The sequence below is a fragment of the Callospermophilus lateralis genome, chromosome 3 (genome assembly GCF_048772815.1).
Source record: "Callospermophilus lateralis isolate mCalLat2 chromosome 3, mCalLat2.hap1, whole genome shotgun sequence".
Taxonomy (NCBI): Eukaryota; Metazoa; Chordata; class Mammalia; order Rodentia; family Sciuridae; genus Callospermophilus; species Callospermophilus lateralis.
The window spans coordinates 113,865,567-113,885,944 of NC_135307.1; the positions used below are offsets into that span (position 1 = coordinate 113,865,567).

The 20,378-nt window shown below is 44.6% G+C and overlaps 1 protein-coding gene across 2 annotated transcripts; it reads right to left on the reverse strand.

Annotated features, from left to right (window-relative positions):
• Positions 1–3,222: 3,222 nt before the first annotated feature.
• Positions 3,223–18,981, reverse strand: Larp6 (La ribonucleoprotein 6, translational regulator). Of its 2 annotated transcripts, none has more exons than XM_076848672.2 (3): positions 18,705–18,981; positions 8,036–8,243; positions 3,223–4,817 (listed from the first exon to the last, which is right to left on the reverse strand). In XM_076848672.2, the coding sequence occupies exons 1-3, from the start codon at positions 18,902–18,904 to the stop codon at positions 3,750–3,752; spliced, it is 1,476 nt and encodes a 491-aa protein (XP_076704787.2). In that variant the 5' UTR covers positions 18,905–18,981; the 3' UTR covers positions 3,223–3,749. The 2 variants fall into 2 exon arrangements, with proteins under 2 accessions (XP_076704787.2, XP_076704785.2); XM_076848670.2 differs by having other exon boundaries at positions 8,036–8,246.
• Positions 18,982–20,378: the final 1,397 nt, after the last annotated feature.

Genomic DNA, 20,378 nt, shown 5'->3' on the forward strand with positions numbered 1-20,378 from the left:
ATAATGTGTCTTCAAAAAAATGCTTGTTCACATGTTTCAGTCTTGTGTGGCAGAAACCAAACAGAGCTGTTTTCAACCCAGCCACACCCTGGAGTGATGCAAGAGTAAATGAGACACAGACATGGACGTTTCGGTTATGACTCTGGCCTGACAGTTCAGGATATTGCCCTACACTCCAACAGGATGTGAACCCACTGAGTAATATTCAGAGGGTCTTCTCTACAAGATGCACAGCATGTCAGGGGATACGGGGCAGTTTGTCTCTTTTTTCCCCTTATGTACAGAAAGAGGTGGCCAGTATTTTTTTTTTTTTTTTTAAGTAGAGAAGTTATGTGACCAGAATTCTATTTTAGTAAGATGAATAAGGTGGTATGATGGGAAGAATTAAGGAGGGCTGGACAGGCAGACCTTAGAAGTGTGAATGGGACAAGTCAAGCGCTCAGGGAGGAGGAAGCAGGTATAAAAGGTTTCAGAGCAAGAATCAATAACTCCGGCTTCTTGGGTGAATGTGAGAGAGTGGAAACAGAAGGTATAAACACGGCAGCTTCACAGTCTTTGAGCATTTACCATGTGCAAGCTTTTCAGATATCAACTCACCTAATCCTAACAAACCATAGAAGGTAGAAATTATTATTCACCTTTTATGGGAAAGAAAACAAGGCACAAAGAGGCTAAGCCATTTGTCAACAGTCAATAGGATTTAAACCCAGGCAGGCGAACCCCAGAGCCTGTGTTCTCCACATTTTTTACACAGTCTCTTTTCCAGTCTGGGTGGCTCAGGAGATGGTGACATCAATGACTGACATGGGAAGTCAAGAAAGGAAGCAGGTGGGCACATATGTGGAGGCAGGGGTGGCAGACAACGTGGTATTTTGGACGTGTTCTGAGTGAGGATGTTCTGCCAGCACTTCAAGGGGAGATGTCCAGCAGGCTTCATGTCCCAGTGCAGAGAGGGAGCTGGTTTTCATTAAAAAGAATGAAACATCTGTAAAAATACTGTTGGCTGGATTTCCCAGTCAAGCTGTTCAAGAAAGGCTTCATGCTAGCAAACAGGAAGACCATGCCACAGTTGAAGCTTTGGCCAGAGATTCAGAAAGAGCAGGTTCATCAACGAGGCGCCTCTGGACTACTCTAAGCACCACATGGAGAAGTCTACAGAAGAGATCAGGACCAAGCCCTGAAAGAGGACAAAGGAACAAATGTCCCTAAGGCTCCCATCCTCATTGCAATGGGCCAGAGCTTCTCAATGCTGACTACCTATGACAATCCCGGAGGGAGACTCAACCCAGAACCTGTTAAATCAGAACATCTTAGGCTGAGCTCTCCAGGCGATTCTAGCATGAAGCTAGGGTGAAAAACCACATGGAGAGAAGGAGGAAGGTTTGTCTTTGGAGGAGATAATCAGAGAGCAGAATGAGTAATGACCAACATCTGCAAAGTGCTTTCCAGGTACTTTCTCTCCCAGTTCATAACGCACTTTGCCCATAGGTGGGTGTTATTTAAGGAACATCGGATTGTTAGCCACTGATGGGATGGGGAAAACATGAATCAAAGAGAGAGATTACTTGCTCAAGGTCAAACAATTAATCACTAGAAAAGCCACAACTAGAGTTCAGTTCTGCTGACTCAAAATTCAGGGCTCTTTGATAACACCACACAGGACAATACCACAGAGGAAAGGCCAAGTTCATCTGTCTTCCTGTATAAAGGTGAAGGTGTAGGTATTCTAAAAAGTAATCGTGCTCCATGGGAACTTATCTAAAATAGAGCTGCAGTGTGTGTGTGTTAGAACAGAAAAGGGTGGAACACTATGGATGAGACCACTCTGGGAAGCACTGGGAAGCCCAGATGGCCTGGTGGTCCTGGAGCTGCTGGTGGATCAGGCAGGGACAGTGGGAACAGAGGTAGGGGGTGAGACACAGGGAGGAGGCTGGAGGGGGCTGCCACTACTGCAGGCCTGGGGTCCAGACACAAGCCCTTGGGCTACCTACAGCAGGTAGTAGTGGAAAGGGAAAATCTTAAAAACTCCTGGAGGCATTTATCAGTTGGCAGGAATTCTTCTGACCCTTAAGGGACATATCATCCTACTAACCAAATAATAATTGCCTGCTCTTGATACAGAACTGTATAATTTAAAATGTACTTCTTTATATTAAATGGCTTCTTCCATTTTCACAATTGTTTGAAGTGAGCATTATTATCTTTCTCAGCAGCTTCCTGTGTAAAACTGATATAAATCCTGTTTGAGGTCTAACAAAATGCCTAGCACGACATGGGAGGGCACTCAGGAAATCCTAGCACCTTTGGTTTGCATCTTATGAATTTGGATGGTGAGACTCCCAGAGAACCATCTGGTGGCTAAGGGTGTGAGCTCCAGAGTCCAGCTAACTCCACCGAGTTAGTTACCCACATGAAGTCTGTTTCTTTGCATATAAAAGAGAGATAATACCTGGACCTTTGTCATGTGGCTGTTGGGAGGACTAAATTAGATCATGCATGGAAAGTTCTTAGTATAGTTCCAGGCAAATAATCACTGTCCAATACTTATCCACAAGTTCTATTAAAACCCTAAAATAGTAGATGGGAAGTCAACACTGGAATTGAGGCCAGTGCTCTTTCTGCTACTCCCAGATGATAATGGACATTAACCCATGTGAGAAGGGAAAGGGGCTGCCATTACAGAGGGCCAATTGCATTCCAGAGATAGGCATCCTGACGAAGCACTTCCCAGGGAAATGAGGAGGCTCAAGGGGTTAGTACATTCCCAAGGTCACAAATAGAGTCAAACTGACACCTCCAGACCCACAACCTTGGTCTACACCAATGGTCCTCACTCTAGCATATAATAGAATCACCTGGAGTCTTGTCAAAACCCACATTCCAGGTTCTTATCCCAGAGTGTCTTGTTCAGTAGGCTTGGGTAGGACAGAGAATCTGCATTTTTAACAAGTTCCAGGTGATGTCATTGTTGCTGGTTTAGGACCCTACCTAGAGAAACATCATGACGTGCTAAGCTGCCTGCTCAGTGAGATTCACGTGATGAGAGAACTCTCACCTGCGGGAGCTCCAAGGAGAGCTCAGGGCTGCCCTGGGGTACACTGAAAAAAATGTACCCTGCTGAGCTTTTCAGGGCCTCATGGCACAACACCCACAGCCTTTTCAGAAGGGAACAATTTTTGTCAGGCACAATCTATGACTTCAGAGTCAACACTCCAGTGGGTGTTTAATTATTTATTCACTTGACAGGGAACATACATTTGGTCCTACAAGACACCATGCTATAAGTTTATCTATTTGCCATTAAACAACAAAACTCATCTTGGCTCTTAGGAAGCCCTAGTATGGCCTACCAAGGACAGCTCAATCACTGCAGGGTGGTGGTGGGGAAACAGTCTCCAAAATGGGACCTGTTAGACATTCTCCAGGCACCCTCTGTCCCACAGCCTTTCAGAGCCACTACACACACACACACACACACACACACACACACACACACACACACATCAGGCACTATCCAAATAATGGCCATGCTGGGACAAATGGGTGATATGAACTAGAAGATGATCTCAAAACCATAGGGTACCAGACAATTTATATGCCTTACAAATATATAAATTAAGAGGTCTACATGTATACAAAAATCTTGCAAAGAGGACTGAATTCCATTCTATGTCATGCCAGGTATTTGTCAGAACCTTGAAAACACAGGTGGTTTTCAATGGAGCTGGTATTAAAAATTTAGAAGGCATTTATACACAGGCCCTGCTCCTCTCATGTCCACCATGAAATCCTCTGGTGTTGTCAGGGCCCCTGGGCAGCCTTAGCACCCCTACAGGTAACCCATCTGCAGTCTGCATCTTCCGAGACAACAGGGGACTTGCCCCAGGACTTTTTTCCTGTGTCCCCATCTCAGCTTGGCGGCGCCTCCGAACCCAGGGGCTGCCAGAGGGTGTGACGCTACTGTCAGAGGAGTAATCCATGCACTTGCGGAAGATCTCCGGACTGGTGCTAGAGTGCAGTCTACCTTCCTCAGCCAGTGGGGACTTTCTGGAAACGCCTTTGCGTTGGGCCAAGGGGCTGCTCCAAGGACTTGAGCACGGGGAGGCATTTGGGCTCAGAAAGAGATTCTGGTGGCCAGAAGGGCTGAGCTTGTTGGTGACCACATGCCGTCGGCCAGCCATAGGAGATGTGGGATTGCTCTCAGGGTCAGAGGAGCTGTTGGCAGAAGACTCGTCCCCCATGTATTGAAGCTCCTCCACCCTCTTGTTCAGGGACCTGTTCAGGTGGATGCTTGCAGAGGGCTCCTCATCATGGTTCTTATCTTTGGAAGGTTTCTTTTTGGGTGGTTTCATACCAATCAGGACAGCTTTCATGTTTTCTTTCCCCTGAGATTCTGTGATCATAAATTCGTGGGCTTTGATAGCTGCTTCTACCTCCTCAAACTCCACAATAGCGCACTCTTGGGTCCCCACCTGGCTGTACCGGCTGCTGATCCTCCGAATATCAGGGGGCAGCTCTCTTCCAGGTTTGAGGATCCTCACTGATGAGATGACTCCAAAAGTCCCAAAGAGCTTGAGAAGATTTTCCATCACCTTCTCCTGCACCCTTCCGTTCTTCTGGGGGCTGGCCAGAGCCCACAGCTTGGAGGATAAGTGTAGATCATAGACCAGGAGCATCTTGCTGGGAAGGTTCTCGTTTGGAAACAGTGGGACGGGGGTGGTCCTCCTCACCTTTCGATGGTCCTCATTCAACTCAAGGGTCACTGAATACTTCAAGGCATGTGCTGTGGTTCTCCAGTCCCGTGTGAGATGCTTCACCTAAAAAACATACAGCAAATCTGAAATGGTACCTAATGTCCTTGTCTACATTTAAGCTTACTGAATTTCCTTCCTCTCTCCCTCATGCCTGTAATACTAATATCTGGACTCATACCTGACTGCGTGGGCACTCAAATACCTGATGAATGGCAACGCTTTCTACATCTGCAGGCAAGTGCAGCACAGTTCAGAGCTGTCCAACAGGACACTCCATGACAGTGGAAATACTTAATTCTGCACAAGTGTGTAGGTTAAACCTGTAGGTTGGATCCAGGCTGTTGTATATATAGATCTAAGGCTCACCTCCAACTGGCAACAAGACCTCAACAGTCAGCCTCTTAGTGCCTCAACTTCCTCATCTGGAAATGTTAGTAGTGTCTACCCCATACAGGTGTCATGAAGATTGAATGAATAAAAATACATATTTACATATAAAGACGCACACCGTTACGTGTAAAATTTAGACTAGTGCCTTGCTCCCAGAGAGTATTCCATAATCGTGTGCTGTTTTTATTTCAGATTTTAGGTGCTATTGTTTTGATAGGACTTGGAGATTGTGACATTCAAACACTTCTCTGAAGTCATATTTCTGCATTTGATACAGAGAAGGTTCCAAAAGATCTTCTCTATTTCTCTGCAATATCTCTGGAAAATGACATGGATTGCTTCAACTGGGACTTAAATCCAGCTTAAGCCTCTTAAAAAATGATGAAATAATCCCTCCCTCCCCCTCCCTTGATGGAAATTGTGCATATTGATGTTGCAGTATATGAAAGCTATATTTATATTGTAAAATAGTAATTTTCTAGAGGCCCACTTCCGGTGAAGGGAAAGCCAGGGAGAATGAATCATCCCAAAGAAACAGTGAAGGTGGGTGGGGTAGGTGACCTGAGCCAAGAGTGGCGAAATCAGAGTCCTCTGAGGCCAGGCCAGTGAAGCTGCTCTGCAAAGGAATCGGGAACTCCAGGTGCCCCTAAGCCTACAGCAGAAACTTCATGGAAATCAAGAAAGGAAGGCTCACTTAACTGGGTGGGACAGGGAAACCACGGGAGAACCTGAAAATGGATAGGCTCTGGACTGAGAGCACTGTCCACTCTGCAATGTTCCTCTGGAGGAAATGGCCAGACTTAGGCTTATGGTGCAGGAATCACAAATCATCTACACACAGAATCAGTGGGGTGATCACTGTGACATGGGCCAAGGAGAAGCAGGCTTAGGTGTGAAGAAGATGATTGCTGGTCATGGTGACGTTGTGGGAAAGCCAGGCAATGGCTCTACTGGGGTGAGACATGGTGGAACCTTTTCAAAAAACTGTAGGGAAGGTACACTTCAGAGAGAAGAAGCAACTGCCTCCTAAGCCTGAAGTCTGAGTCAGGAGTACTTGGGGGAAGGCAAATGCTGCCCTACTCAGAGGGCTGAGAAGTCTGTGGAAGACCACATCCTAAGGAGGGAGAAGCAGGCTCTGGCAGAACCACGGGCCTCAGAGCCAGCAGCACGGTCCTCTAGGAAAGCTCTGTTAGAGTCTGAGCATCCTAGGCCCATGTACTGACCTGTTACTAGGAGTGTCCAGGTACCACCTTAGAAAAGGAACCAGGCAGCTTCTACCCTTGTGCAATTTCTAGAAGAACTCTACAAGATTTTCAGAAACTTTGTAATTTTCTTATGTTTACGACCTTTGTCACATGCTTCCCATTATGATTAGCAGGAATAGGGTGTTAGTTTTTATTTAAGGGGTGTTAGGGCATCTGTCTGTATTCTGTAGCTGATTTTCAACAGAGAAGAACATTCCTGAATAGATCCACAAGTGGAAGCTTAAAAAGGAAAGAAAAACAGGCCGGCTCTTGAGGTCCCTGGGGAGCACTAAAGGAATGTGCAGAGCAGTTCTACTGGAGGCTTCATTTTGGGATCCCTGGCAAACATTTTTCATGGGAGAGCTTTCTCACTGTTCTCTGGACATGCAATTCCTTTCCCTTTCTCCTGTCCCCTGAAAACTCCTGCTCATCCTCCAAGATCCTATCCCAATCTCACACCCCTGGGGAGGGTTCTCGATTCTCCAAGCAGGGTTACTTGCTCTGATCAACTAACTCCTAGCAATACTTTCTTCAGTCTTTTGTAGAACGAGTTCTGTGGTAAAATGCCACAGGTCTCTCTTCTTTATTGGATGGTGAGCTTCTCAAGGGCAGAAAGAATACCATATTCATCTTTTTTTAAAAAAAAATTGTAGTTGTTGATAGACAGATGCCTTTATTCATTTATTTTTATGTGGTGCTGAGGATCAAACCCAGTGCCTCACGCATGCTAGGCAAGTGTCTACCACTCAGCCCCAGCCCCCAAATTCATCTTGTACCTCCTGTACATAATGTGGCACTCAGCAAATAGAAAGAATGATAAATGAATAAAGAAGAGATAGAGATAGAGATAGAGATAGAGATAGAGATAGAGATAGAGATAGAGATAGAGATAGATAGAGAGAGAGAGAGAGAGAAGAGCACACTCGTGGGTGAGGCAGAGAAGGGCTCTAAGGAGCAAAGATTCTCCCCAGTGCTCTCTGACAAAGTGCACAGGCAACTTGGCTGGGACCCACTTGTTACACAGTCCATTATGCAACAGGCCGTGTGGTTCTTTTCCGTTCTAGTAAATACACTTCCCCCAAGGGAAACATAGAGTTCTTATTCCAACTGGGCTGTCAACTCCCTGAGAAGCAGGGAGTTCAGAGCCCAAATGCTGGGGTAGGCACAACAGGGACAAGCAGTCTGCTGCTCAGTTTCAGCAGTTCTCTGTGGTATAGGCGAGGACCTTGCGGTCACACTGGAGTCTTGGAGAGGCTCAGCTCCCTGGTTCTGGGTGCTCACTCTCTCCCTTTTTATATTCAACTTGACAAATGAAAAGCCTAGATTTTGTGTAATTCTAGGCTCTGGATATCTGTTAAGGCCTTCAAGTGCCTCTGTCCTGGTACAGCAACCTCCTGGGCGCTCACAGTGTTTCATAACTGGACAGCTGAGACTTGGCCCAACACCCAGGACCCTTTTCATAGTGTGAAAGTATATTGTTAATAATGACCCTAAATCCATTCTGTTCATTTTTCTAATGCCTCAGAGTCAATAAAAAATGGCTGGTCAACAGAGTTCTAGGGAGGCTAAAAAAAAAAAAAAAAAGTGACTGCCACAGCCCCCAGCACCCTTGAGATCCCAGAAGTGGCTTCTGAGGATCCGCCTCACCTTCTTAAAGGAGGTGAGCAGCTTGACGCTCACGTAGCCCAACTTGTTCCTCCTCACGTGCTTCAACAGGAAGGCGTCCTTCTCCAGGTTTTCATCAGAAAAGTAGAATTCGATCTGATCCACCAGTTTCTTGATGAGCTCCTCATCCGGGGGCTTCCACTCCTGCTCCAGGTCCTCATGCTCGTTCTCGCCCCCACTCGTAGTGGTGCTGCTGAGGCCAGAAAGAGACACTGAATCAGGGGTGGAACTGGGCCCTGTAACCACCCTTCCTTGGGGGAAGTCCTAGCCTAGAAGCTCAGAAGTTGATCTTATTGGAGATGGGGTCATGGCAGAAGGAATCAGTAGAGATGAGGTCATGGTGGAGTGGAACGGATCCCTGATTCAGTCTGACTGGGGTCCTTATTACAAGGGCAGATATGGACACTGATGCACACAGAGAATGTCATGTGCAGCTGGAACAGAGGTGGGGGTAATGCAGCAGAAACCAACATCAGCGCAAGCTGCTCTTGGAAGCCAGGGGAAAGCCTGGAACAGACCCTTCCCCAGCACCTTGAAGAGGAAGCACAGCTCTACTGACACCTTGGCTTCAGACTCTGGACGTCCAGAACCACGAGACAACACATGCCTGCTGTTCTAAGCCACCCAGTTGGGGGCTCTTTGTCACGGCGGCCCTAGGAACCAGGACTAGGTGATGCCCTAACTGGGTTCTTCAGAGGCACTGAGTGAACTAGACTCCTCATGTAGCCATAAAAGGTTGGGTTTTGTCTCCAAACACCTAAAAAAATCAAGCTTTTACTGAGTGTGGAGGATCATTATAATAACAACTCCCACTCCTGACATTCATGTGTGCTCTGCCATCGGCCAAATGCTTTTCACACAGACTACTTGTTCTTCCCTCTTCACTGTGCCCACCCTCGAATCCAGTAGCTGGGAGACAGTGGGGCAGAGTAACTTGGTCCTGTAACAAGATCCTCCCCACTGGTTATCAAGAGAAACTTGGTTTCTTAGCTCACTGGGGACATAATCTATTCCTTTGTAGCCATCTGCTCACTGTCTCTGAGGAATCCAGTTTGGATGTGACCCAAAGTAGAATCAAGGACAGATGCTTTGGTAATATGTACCTTAGAAATGGGAGGAGAAAGAGGCAACCAAAAGACACACTGGCAGAAGAATCATAAAAGTAAAGTCACCTAAGCCCAGGAGGGCAGAGAGCATCAAGAAGGTGGTCAACAGTGCCAGATCCTGTAGCAGGGCAAGAAGACCAAGATGGAGAAGAGGCACCTGAATGTGACACACAAGCTCTTTGGTGATGTCTGAGGCAAAGAACAGGTTGGGGGAGGAAGTGTGTCCTGGGGAGATCTGCACAAGCCTGGCTGGACAGACCTCCTCTTCTCAATCCAGTCTGAGACAGGTTTACCTTTGGCGAGGAAAACAGGCATGGCAGACCTGAGGAGAGCCAGGAGGTCCCAGCGTGGGCGTCAGTGGGACCGAGAGAGCACACTGCCTTCTCCCTGGCCCTTCTTACTTGTGGGAGTTCAGCTTTTACACAGCACTGACTGCTGTTATTTGGGAGTAGGATGTATTTGGGAGTAGGTGTGAGGGTCACTTTTGCTGTCCAGTTACCTCTGATAAATGAGGCATTTGTAATAAGCTAAATCATTATACCAATATCCCCAGTCCACCTCAAACTCTCCACTCCTCATTGTCACCACCCCAGCCTGTCCCCTGCTGATCTACTCACATCCTTATCAGCTGGACTCAGAATTCTCCATGTGTTTATAGTTATTTTATCTGGCTTATTCTCCACTGATGTCCAAAATGAAAATTTGGGGTCACTTATGTCCCCAAATCCCTTATTTAATTTTTAAATTTTTATTTTTCAATCTTCCATTAGCCTTCTATTTGTTTTACATGTTACATTTAACATAATTTTTTATTCCATCAATCTTTGTTTTTCAATTATTCTTCACCATACACACGTGCATACTATTGGCCTAGCTTTTCCTCTACCACTCCCTCCATGTCCAACCCTCCAAATTCAATCAGATGTACCTTTATTTCATTTTGCTGTGGTTCATAATATTTCATTCTATTCTCTAATATTCCATGTTTTGTCTACAGATACTAAAAATTAAAAGTTCATCCATTTTATTTTATTATTATTATTATTATTATTTTATTTTTCCCTTCAGAGAAAAATAATTTACTAAAATTGTATTTCTCTTCTTAAAGTCCTATCAGTTAACTGAACCTGAACTGATCTCTTACATGTACCTTTTCTCTCGTGTTATCCATTTTTGCCTTTGTCTTTGATTTACATGCTAAGAGATTTCATGGTATTATCTTCTGACCTTTCCTAATGAATTTTAAAATTTCAATATTTATTTAGTCTCTAAGAACTCTTTTTGGCCTTCACATTGTTCCCTTTTAAGAGCACCTTGTTCTTTTTTTTTGTTCATGCAGTAGCTTAAATTCTCTCAGAATACTAATTGGAGCATGAATCTTTTAAACTTGTTTGTTTCTAACACTATCAGCTCTGTGTCCTCTGGAGTCAGTTCTTCCATTTAACTTTCATGCCACCGATAGCCATTTTGTGATTAATAAGCAATTCATTTTTTATGCATTTAAAATCTTCAATAAACTATTTTCAAAAAATTATTTTAGAACACTTTTAGATTTACAAAAGAGCTATAAAAATAGTACAGATAGGTTCCCATATACCCCACATTAGGCTTGTCTATCACTAACATTTTACATTAGTATGGTATGTTTATTACCATTAATGAACTAATAATTTTACATTATTATTAGCCAAAGTCTATACTTTGTTCAGATTTTTAAGTTTTTACTTATGAGATTCTATCCAGGATAACATTACATTTATTTGTCAGGTCTCCATGGGCTCCCCGGGCTGTGAGTTCTCTGACTTTTCTTGTTTTTGATGATCATGCAGGCATTGCAAAGTACTGATTAGCTATTTATTGAATGTCCCTCAATTGGGATTTCTATGATGTTTTTGTCAGGATTAGATTAGGGTCATAGGATTTGGGGAGAAGGACCACAGAGGTAAAGTTCCGTGCTCAGCCACATCATATTAGAGTACAAACTATCAATCAAACTTATTAACAGTGGATAGTAACCTTGGTCACCTGTCTGATGAGCTTTCTCTACTGCAAAATTACTCCTTTTCTTTCTATACTATATTCTTTGGCAGAAGAATCACAACATACAGCCTCCACGTAAGGAAAGGGAGTTAAGCTCCACAGCTATTAATTTTGAAGAATAAGCATCCACGTTGCCTTTTCTTGGCAGGGTGGGTGGTTTTATGCTCCTGTTGATTTTGTTTTTCTAGGTGGCCCTCTGTATTTCATGGGTGGGGCGTGCCAAGTGGCAGGCTTCTTTTTAGGGTGAATAGGCAAGGACTCATTCAGTTGGGGTCTTCTACCTAAAAGAAGGCTTTACTCTGCAGCTACCAGCTACCAGTTTTACCTTAACATCAGTACATTCAATTCCTTTAGAAAAGAGTCTTCTTCCTGTTCTCCTCCTTGAAAGTAAATGATATGTTGCCTGCTACTTTTCATTGGCAGGCAGAGAGGCTGGGAAATGGTTCTAAAGGAAGAATTTAAATTACCTCTCAGATATTTGCATCTCTTTTTATTCTTGCATCCTTTATATATTTCCCAACCAGAGCCTTTCTAGAGTTCTGACTTCCCACCTCCCACCTCCTCTCGTGTTGTATTTTTGGGCTATAGCCGCCGCCTCCGTTATGTGCCATGTTACATATTTTAAAGGACAGCTGTTTACTTTACTGCTTTACTTTAACAATAATAATAACAGTAGTAGTACTAATAATGAAAGGTTTTCTATTACCTACTAGATGAAATCTAAAGTCCTTAGCTTCATATTCAGATCCTTTTAGAATCTGGCTGTACCTAGCTTCTACACTTTCCATCTATCTGCTTTCAGATCCTCTGCTCCAAGCAAATAGAAAGATCACAGTTCCCTGTGTCACAAATTATCCAGACTCTCTGCCTTGGTGTGTTGTTCCCATCTCTGTGAATGCCTTGTCCTCTGTGAATAGTTGTATTGTGGCTACTTGTGTGCATATCTTATTAGCACTGTGAACCCTAAGTTGAGGGTAGGATTCATATTGCCTCCTTCCATTCTATAACCATTCCAGAGCCTTGCACATAGTAGGAATTTTAAAAGAATCAACAAGATAAAACAAATCGTTGTTGTAGGAGTAAATCATACCTATCAGGGTTCTTGGAGGAAGGAAGTACGGTTACTGGTAAATACGTACTTTACAGGTTTTCAAAAAGACTTCAAAAAGCTTTATACCTAAGTATTGTTTTTTCTTTTTTTAAAAAAATACATAAATGGGAGTGATTATGAAATCTTGCTGTTATTACTGTATGTCTGCTAGAAATGGACACAAAGAATAGAAGAGGATACATTTCAAAACAGGTAACTGGGTTCCATGGATCACTGCTAAAATATTCATTATATTTGTAAATAATTTGGAAAAACAAAAATGATTTGTAGCATAACACCTCTAAAGATCTCATATTAAACTGGGTATGTGGATTGATTCAAATGAAAATGGTAGGATAATGAGATCCTCACTGACTTGTGACCTAGGAAAGATTTCTTGAACTTATGTCTATCCTATCACATGGTCTAATACAGTATTTGGCCACTAAGAACAGGAAAATGATGGTTAGCGACAAGGATATTGAACACAAAGGAGAAATATCATTTATGAAAAACACTAGGGTTCAGACCCATCTGTGTGAAGTTTCTTTTAACTCACTTCTAGAATAAGATAACGAATCAGAAATATTCCAAAAGAGCAATCAAGTTGATAATGCAATATAAAAACAAGAGGGCAGATTCAAAAGGTAAAGGTTCTGGAATGGAGGTGTACTTCAGTGATGGAGCACTTGCCTAGCATGTACAAGGCTCTGGGTTCATCCTCAGCACCACAAAAACCAAAACCAAAAAAATAAGGCTCTTCAGTGAGACAGGCTGAAAACATTTAGGTATGTTTTCAACTTCGGAAAAGGCATTACAGGAACAATCACATTAGATGCCACTAACAGAGTCCACATTCTGTTTGGATGGCCCGAAAGTTCTCCCATCAAAGAAAAGAGCAGGAAGTAATGGAGATTATGGAGATCATGACCTTCCTTTCTAACCATGTCTTCAGCCATGCTGCTCCAACCTAGTCCCTAGGTCCTGAAAAGGAGTATAACTGGTGAATGCCTTTGCAAAACTAAATAATGGTTTGTTGTAGGGAGTAGAGATGATGACTATAAAGCTCTTAGTTTCACATTTGGCATAAATTGGCATTAATAAATGGAGACTTTTATTGTCATGACCCAGAGCAGGTAAAATGTAGCCCATGCAATGTCCCTGAAACATTTCAGAGAGGAGGAAACCTAGATGATTGTGTTTGCTAAATGAAAAGCTGTTTTCAGTGGGTTTTATAATTCATTGTAATGCTTAGTATTATAAATTTGAATCATTTTGACATATTATAAAGACAAAGCAAAATAAGAAAATGCATTAATGTCATTAGGAATCAAGATTATCAGTGTAAACAATAAAATAAGAAAATAGCAAAAACGCTGCAGTGTTTAATTTGAATAGGAATTACCAATATAAATTTTTCTTTCAAAAGCAAATATTTTTTATCCTTGTTGCATTGAAAAACCATAAAAGCAATTATACCCTGGTAGAAATTAGCACTTTTATTCCAGATCTTGGTTCCTAAACACTTTCTCACTAGTATTTGAAAAACTATGTATTTCTGTAGAAATGGCTGGATTCCATGCCTGGAGTAGGAAAATAAAAATCAAGGCTGAGGGCTGGGGATGTGGCTTAAGCGGTAGCGTGCTCGCCTGGCATGCCTGCGGCCCAGGGTCGATCCTCAGCACCACATACAAACAAAGATGTTGTGTCCTCCAAAAACTAAAAAATAAAAATTAAAAATTCTCTCTCTCTCTCTCTCTCACCTCTCTCTTTAAAAAAAAAAAAATCAAGGCTGAAAGATCTTGAATCCCAAAGCAAGGAAGTCTCAAAGACTAATGAACATGTTGCTAAAGGATGCACTAAAAATGTGTGAGGGGGCTCCTGTGGCTACCTTATAGACATTTTGAACATCAAGAATAATGATCATAGCTCATTATTGAAAAGTAAGCAAATAAAAATTCATGTATGAGAAAGGAAGTGAGTTCAAACTTGAGGGAGACCACTCATTTTAAGTATTTGTTGTGATTGTTACACCAACTGCTCTCTTTAAAAATTGGTAATTAAGGGAGAATTAGTTTTTCCTTAACCCTTGATCAATCAAGATTATGAGACAACTCTCTTTTTTACATAAGAATGTTAACCAATCAAATTACAAAGAATGGCAAAATTAGAAAATTACCAATTAGTAATTGCCAGTGAAGCAATGGACGCAGGTGAGGATCATGAATGGAAGCTAACACCATTAGGTGAAGGTGACTGATAAAAGAATAGTCACAAGAAGACTAGGTAACTTAGAAGTGCAGGTAAGTTGCTAGAAGCACACAACCTACCACGACCAAATTATAAAGAAACTGAAAATTTAAACAGATCAATAACAAGTAGGGAGACTGAATCAGTAATCAAAAATCTCCCATCAAAGAAAAGAGCAGGATGTGATGACTTCACTGCTAAATTCTACCAAACAAGAACAAATACCAGTCCTTTTTAAGCTGTTCCAAAGAATTGAAGAGGAGGGAATCCTTCCAAACTCATTTTACCAGGCCAGTATCACCCTTGTATTAAAGCCAGACAAGAGTACTGCAAGAAAAGAAGTTTACAGGCCAGTACCTATGATGAACACAGATGCAAAAAACTTTGGCAAAAGAATAGCAAACTGAACTTAACAGCATATCAAAAGGATCATTTGTCAGTCTTGGTGGCAAATGCCTATAGTCTAAGCTACTCAAGAGGCTGAGACAGGAGGATCGATTGAGCTCAGGAGTTTGAGAACAACCTGAGTAACATAGCAAGACCACTATGTCTTTTTATGAATAGATAAATAAAAGGATTGTCTACAATGATCAAGAGGGATTTATCTCTGGGATAGAGGGATGGTTCAACATCAGCAAATCAATAAGTTTGATACGTGGAACTAACAAAATGGACAAATTAACAAATTATTAATTACAAAGGGAAAAAACATACCTGTATAATGGAGAAACTGCCTTACCGAAATAATCAAATTGAAAATCACTAATGGTGGGATACCTCTTGAGGCGAAGTTTCACCCTAGTCTATGAAGTATTGTTGCCAGAATGTTTCATCTGGATTGACTCCAATGCTTAGCCCTAACTTTCAGTTTATAAGAAGCACATACATGGTACAAAGGAGCAAGTTCAATGAAACCACGAGGTTGTAATCAGACCAATCCAAAAAACGAGACACTCAGTAAGATGTCTGGCCTCTTCTGTCCAAAATAATAAAGCATTAGGGGGAAAAAGAGGTTGGAATGTTCTAGATTGAAAGATCCTAGAGCAACATAATGGCCAAATGCCTCAACCTGGATTGACTGGGTTCTAATTTGAGGATAAAAAGTAACATCTGTAAAAGACAATTGTGGGATAACTGGGGGAATCCTTGAAATGTGGAATTTGGCTATTAGATGATCTCAGTGATTATATAAGGGAATTATTGTTAATTTTCTTAGCTGGAATAATTGTGTATTGATTTTATAGGGAATGTCATTATGAAGTGTTACAAAACAAAATATTCAGGGTATAAATCTTGTGTACAACATACTTTCAAATGGTTCAGGGGAAACCACACACATTATATATGCATCACATAGCAAAACAGCAGGGCACCATGGCACATGCCTGTAATCCCAGTGGCTTAGGAGGCTAAGGCAGGAGGATCGTGAGTTCAAAGCCAGCCTCAGCAAAAGCAAGGTGCTAAGCAACTCAGTGAGACCCTGTCTCTAAATAAAATACAAAATAGGGCTGGGGATGTGGCTCAGTGGATGAGTGCCCCTGAGTTCAATCCCCAGTACCACCTCCCCACAAAATATGGCAAAATTATAACAACTGTTAAACTTAAATGGTGGGTAAATGAATGCTCACAGTACTATTCTTTCATATTTTCCTTATTTGAAAGTTTTATGTTAAGAAAGTTAAAATAAAAGAAATTTTTAAATGAGTGAGACAGGGGGAGAAGACTAATGAACATTTAGAAGTTATGAAGATTTTTTTTATTGTGCATTTATCCCTTGTTTCCCTGGGGTAAGCCAGGTGTTGGGCTAGGGACTAGATATGACGAGGTGTGGAACAGGCAACTGCCTTCAAGGAGTTTCTTGTCTAAGGGAAGGAAGACACATGGTTTTCAATCAGGATGAAGTGAGTTTAATGACAGACACACACATTCATTCAGCAAGAGTTCACTGTGTGTCTACTACATGCCAGGTACTGTGCTAAGTACTGAAGATATAGTAAGAAAAAGGCAAGCGTGATCCCTGGATTCACAGAGCTCATATCCCGTGGAGGAGACAGAACTATTGAATTACAAGTATTAGGTCTAAAATGTATAGAACACTATAGCAACACTGAGGAGAAGAAACAAACCCAGCTCGGGGAGGGATTTTGGGGGGAAGGCGGGGAAGTTCGACTGACAAATCAATCAATCAGAGGATCTAGAGGTGGGAGAGCAGAGGCACGCAGACAGGAAACAGGCTCCCATGTTCAGGGAACTAGAAGCAAATGAGGTACTGCAAGAGTATGAAACAAGACAGGCCGGGAAGAAAGCCACGGGTTGAGGGGATCATGTAGGTGGGTGCAACATTTTGAACAAGCAGATTTTGGAATCTGGGCTTTCTCCTGTAGGCGCCGGGAGCAGAGAACATTCACATAGGGTGGTGGCTGCTGACACACCAGACTGGGTCCAAACTGGGGACAGCGTTTATCCAGTTCTTGGCTGCATCTCTTCAAGCCCTGGATGCCTGCCTGCTGGGTTCTGTCAGCTCCACTACCCTCAGGAACCCCAGAGATTTATCTGGGGTCAACTCTATGCTGGTGGGCAGCAGGAACTGCTTCACACTGAACACTTCATGAGCCTCAAGCCAATGGAGCTGGGAAAGAAAAAGGACAGCTCTGGAGGGAGAGTGTGAGGGGTGAGGCAAGAGGCCCACCCATGTTTGAGGACCAATTTCTCCTAGACCTCCATAGAGGATCTTTCAAAGCTCAGAAAATAAGCAGGGCTTTAATCCTGGCTAATTTAATCTCCAAGATAGGCGCAGCTTTATTTGTCCACAGGCAGGAGAAAAATAACATCAGAAGGATAAACCACTCAGAGCTATTTTACATGACCTCTGAAGTTCTGTGACGAGGTGGCTGCTTCTCAAGACTCTGAGTTGTCAGTTACTGCAGTTTCATCATTTTTATGCCCTCAGTACTAAACACAGAGTTGCATGAATCAGGCTTTTTAGTATATAAAGTGCTGATAGATCTCCTGTGTCATATGCTGTGGTACAGTTTTCCTGTCCTAAATGGTGGGGCTGGACTTTTCTCCTCCGTTAGCTGTCTCCTCTGGTTTGCCCTGAATCTCTGGGTTCCTAAGTCCAGACCCTTTTAACTGGGGAATGGATCTGGTCCCAGTATCCTTACACCCAGTCTTTAGTATTCTCCCAGTGAAGTAAATATGCCTGCCAAGGATGATCCTGCAGAGCCTTAACAGCTGAAAGCCTGTTCAGAGTCTCAGAGGAAAGAGGGTTCTTACAAATGCCTCTTGGCATTTCCTAGAATTTGCAAGTTCTGTTATTATCCTCGTCATTCCTGTGGATACTCCATACTGTATCTCCTTTCAACAGCAGGACCAAACAATCACAGTTCTGAAGGACCTGGGCATTAGTGGACACAGCCTAAGGTATCTGGCTGAAGACAAAGCTCAGGACTCAGGGGCAAGGTTAGACAGGTGCCATGCCATACCAGCTCCAAGCCATCTACCCACCAGGAACCCCACCCCCACCGTCCCAGGCAGCAAGATGATGTTGCAGGCAGAGAAGTCAGGAGGGACGCCTATGTGAAACTGGGGATTCCCGGGGTGGGGGGCGGCGGGTGCAGGGGTTGCATAGATACAGCAGGGAAACCTCAAATCAGGGCAAGAGGTCTCTCCAACTACGAAATCATAGCTCCTTGAAGTCCCATCAGCAAGTGTCAGCTGCGCCCGGCCTGCTCCTACCCTAAGGCGATGATGGCAACGAAGGATCCCAAAGGACCACTCTCAAGGGGAGGTGGTCCAGCCTCAGGGGTGAAGGCTAGGCTGTTGGGATGAGCTTTGGGGAGACCGCACGGAGGGGACGTCTCCTCCAGAACAGGGGATGGCTGGGCTGGCCCATGTAGGTCCGCCTCCTGGATCCCAGAGCATCCCCACGTCCAGGCCCCTCGGATCCCCGCCGTCAGCTCCGGGAGCCTTATCGGGTTAAGAAGCTGCAGAGTGGGGAACAGACGGCCGCCAAAAGCCAGTTCTGACTCAGTGGGACAACCCAGAGCCGCTTCCCCGTTGGCGGGGCTGACTCAACCCCTCTACCAGTGGAGCAGCAGCGCGCTGTCAGCCACCCCGACTCGCGTTTTCGCCTCCGGGTCCCCCTCCGCAGGCCCGCGCCTACCTGTGCCCGCGGCTCGGCTCCTCCTCGCTAGCACTGCCCCAGCCGGGGCTGAGGTACCGGGCCAGGTCCCCTGCGCTCCGCGTCTCCGCCCCCTCCTCCTCGTCTTCTAGCTCCTCCACGTCCTCGGCCTCCTGGATGGCGACGCGGATCTGCACAGTCGTCTCGGGTCCGGGCAGAGCCTCCTCGCCGGGCTGGGCCATGGCTGGCGGGCGCGCGGGCACTGCGACACCGCCGGGGTCTCCGCACCGCGAGGCCCGGCCAGCCCGGAGGCGGCAACTGCGACTACCCGGCCGGCGCGGCGCGAGTGCGGCCGCGGCTCGGCCCAGGGGAGGGACCGGGGGTCGCCGCGGCCCGCCCCACGCCGCTGCCGCCGGCACCGCCCCGACCGCTAGCGGAGCGCCGGCGCAGGCGGGGCCGCGGAGGGGGACTTCCTCCGTTCTCCCGCAGCGGCCTGTGGGGGAACGCTCCTTTGGCCCCTGGACCCTTCCCTCCGTCCTCCCGCGGTAGGCAGGGCCCCAGCCCAGAGAAGGTGCCACGACTCCCCTCTTCTCGCCTCTCCTTCACCCTTCACCGCTGCCTGCGCCGGTAGGGGCGCAGCGCATCTGACTTTGTAGTTCGGACTTGACTCTGGGGGCGGCAGGCACAGACACCAGCTTAAGGGGGATTCTGTGTTCCCTGCGTGTCTTTCACCATGACCTGCAAAGATGAGATCAAGTCTCCACCTTTAATCTCTTTGGCGTAACCACCCTACACTGCAGCATCTTTTGAGGTCAGATACTTGGCTCTGTACAGTGGTTCTCAAAGTATGGGATCCTAAGAGCAGCATCAGCCATCCCTGGGAACTTGTTAGAAATGCACATGCTCAGGCCCATCCAGACCCCCTGAACCAGGATCTTCAGTTCAAAACTTTGTGCATCTGAAGTCCTCTAGATGATGCTGAAGTTCCTAAGTTTGACAACCCACGGACCTATAGAGTATGCCTTACACATTGTAAGTACACAAATGTTTGTTGAGTGAATAAAGGGGAATGCCAGAACATTCTAAAACCCTGACACTTTTTCACTTGTAGCTTTGAGTCCCACCTCGGCCTTACAAACTAGGGATAGGAGCATAGACATGAATGACTTGAATCTGTTTTCATGAAGCTCTTAATTTAGGACCTTAAACATTATTTATCATATCAATTTGTTACACAAAACTACTCCAAAAGAACAGACCCCCTTGACAGATACATTTGTTCTGAGATAGGGAAGCAAGGCAGAAGAAGCTCAGGAAATAGGGTCTTTTGAATGCCAATTTGAAAAAAGAACACCACGCATAGGACCTTAGTGTCTGGGCTGGATCAGGAGAGACCCAGGAGCCCAAAAGGACAGCCCTGCTCCTCTTTTTTACAGTGTTGGGAATTGAACTCAGGGTCTCATGCATGTTAGGCAAGCACTGTACAGCTGAGCTACAACTCCAGCCTGATAGGCCCTCTTTTTAAGATTTGACTAAAATCTGTCCCTTTCTTTGGACACAGAAGTCCTAGAATGAGTAAGTGAAGAAAGAAAGAGAACCTCTGGGTGCCACAGCTGTTTCTGCACCAGAATAGCTCATAGCCAGGGATCTGAGCTACTGGGAAGAGGCAAGAGGTCAAGAATATCTTTGACATGTTAGTTGTACTGGCCTCCAGGT

What these genes read in the sequence shown, in the direction of transcription:
- Larp6 (XM_076848670.2), bottom strand. Translation starts at nt 18,904, where the DNA reads ATGGCCCAGCCCGGCGAGGAGGCTCTGCCCGGACCCGAGACGACTGTG. An exon ending in GAGCCGAGCCGCGGGCACAG is followed by an intron (nt 8,247 to 18,704) that starts GTAGGCGCGGGC and finishes TTCTGGCCTCAG; the next exon opens with CAGCACCACTACGAGTGGGG. An exon ending in TGCTCACCTCCTTTAAGAAG is followed by an intron (nt 4,818 to 8,035) that starts GTGAGGCGGATC and finishes TATGTTTTTTAG; the next exon opens with GTGAAGCATCTCACACGGGA.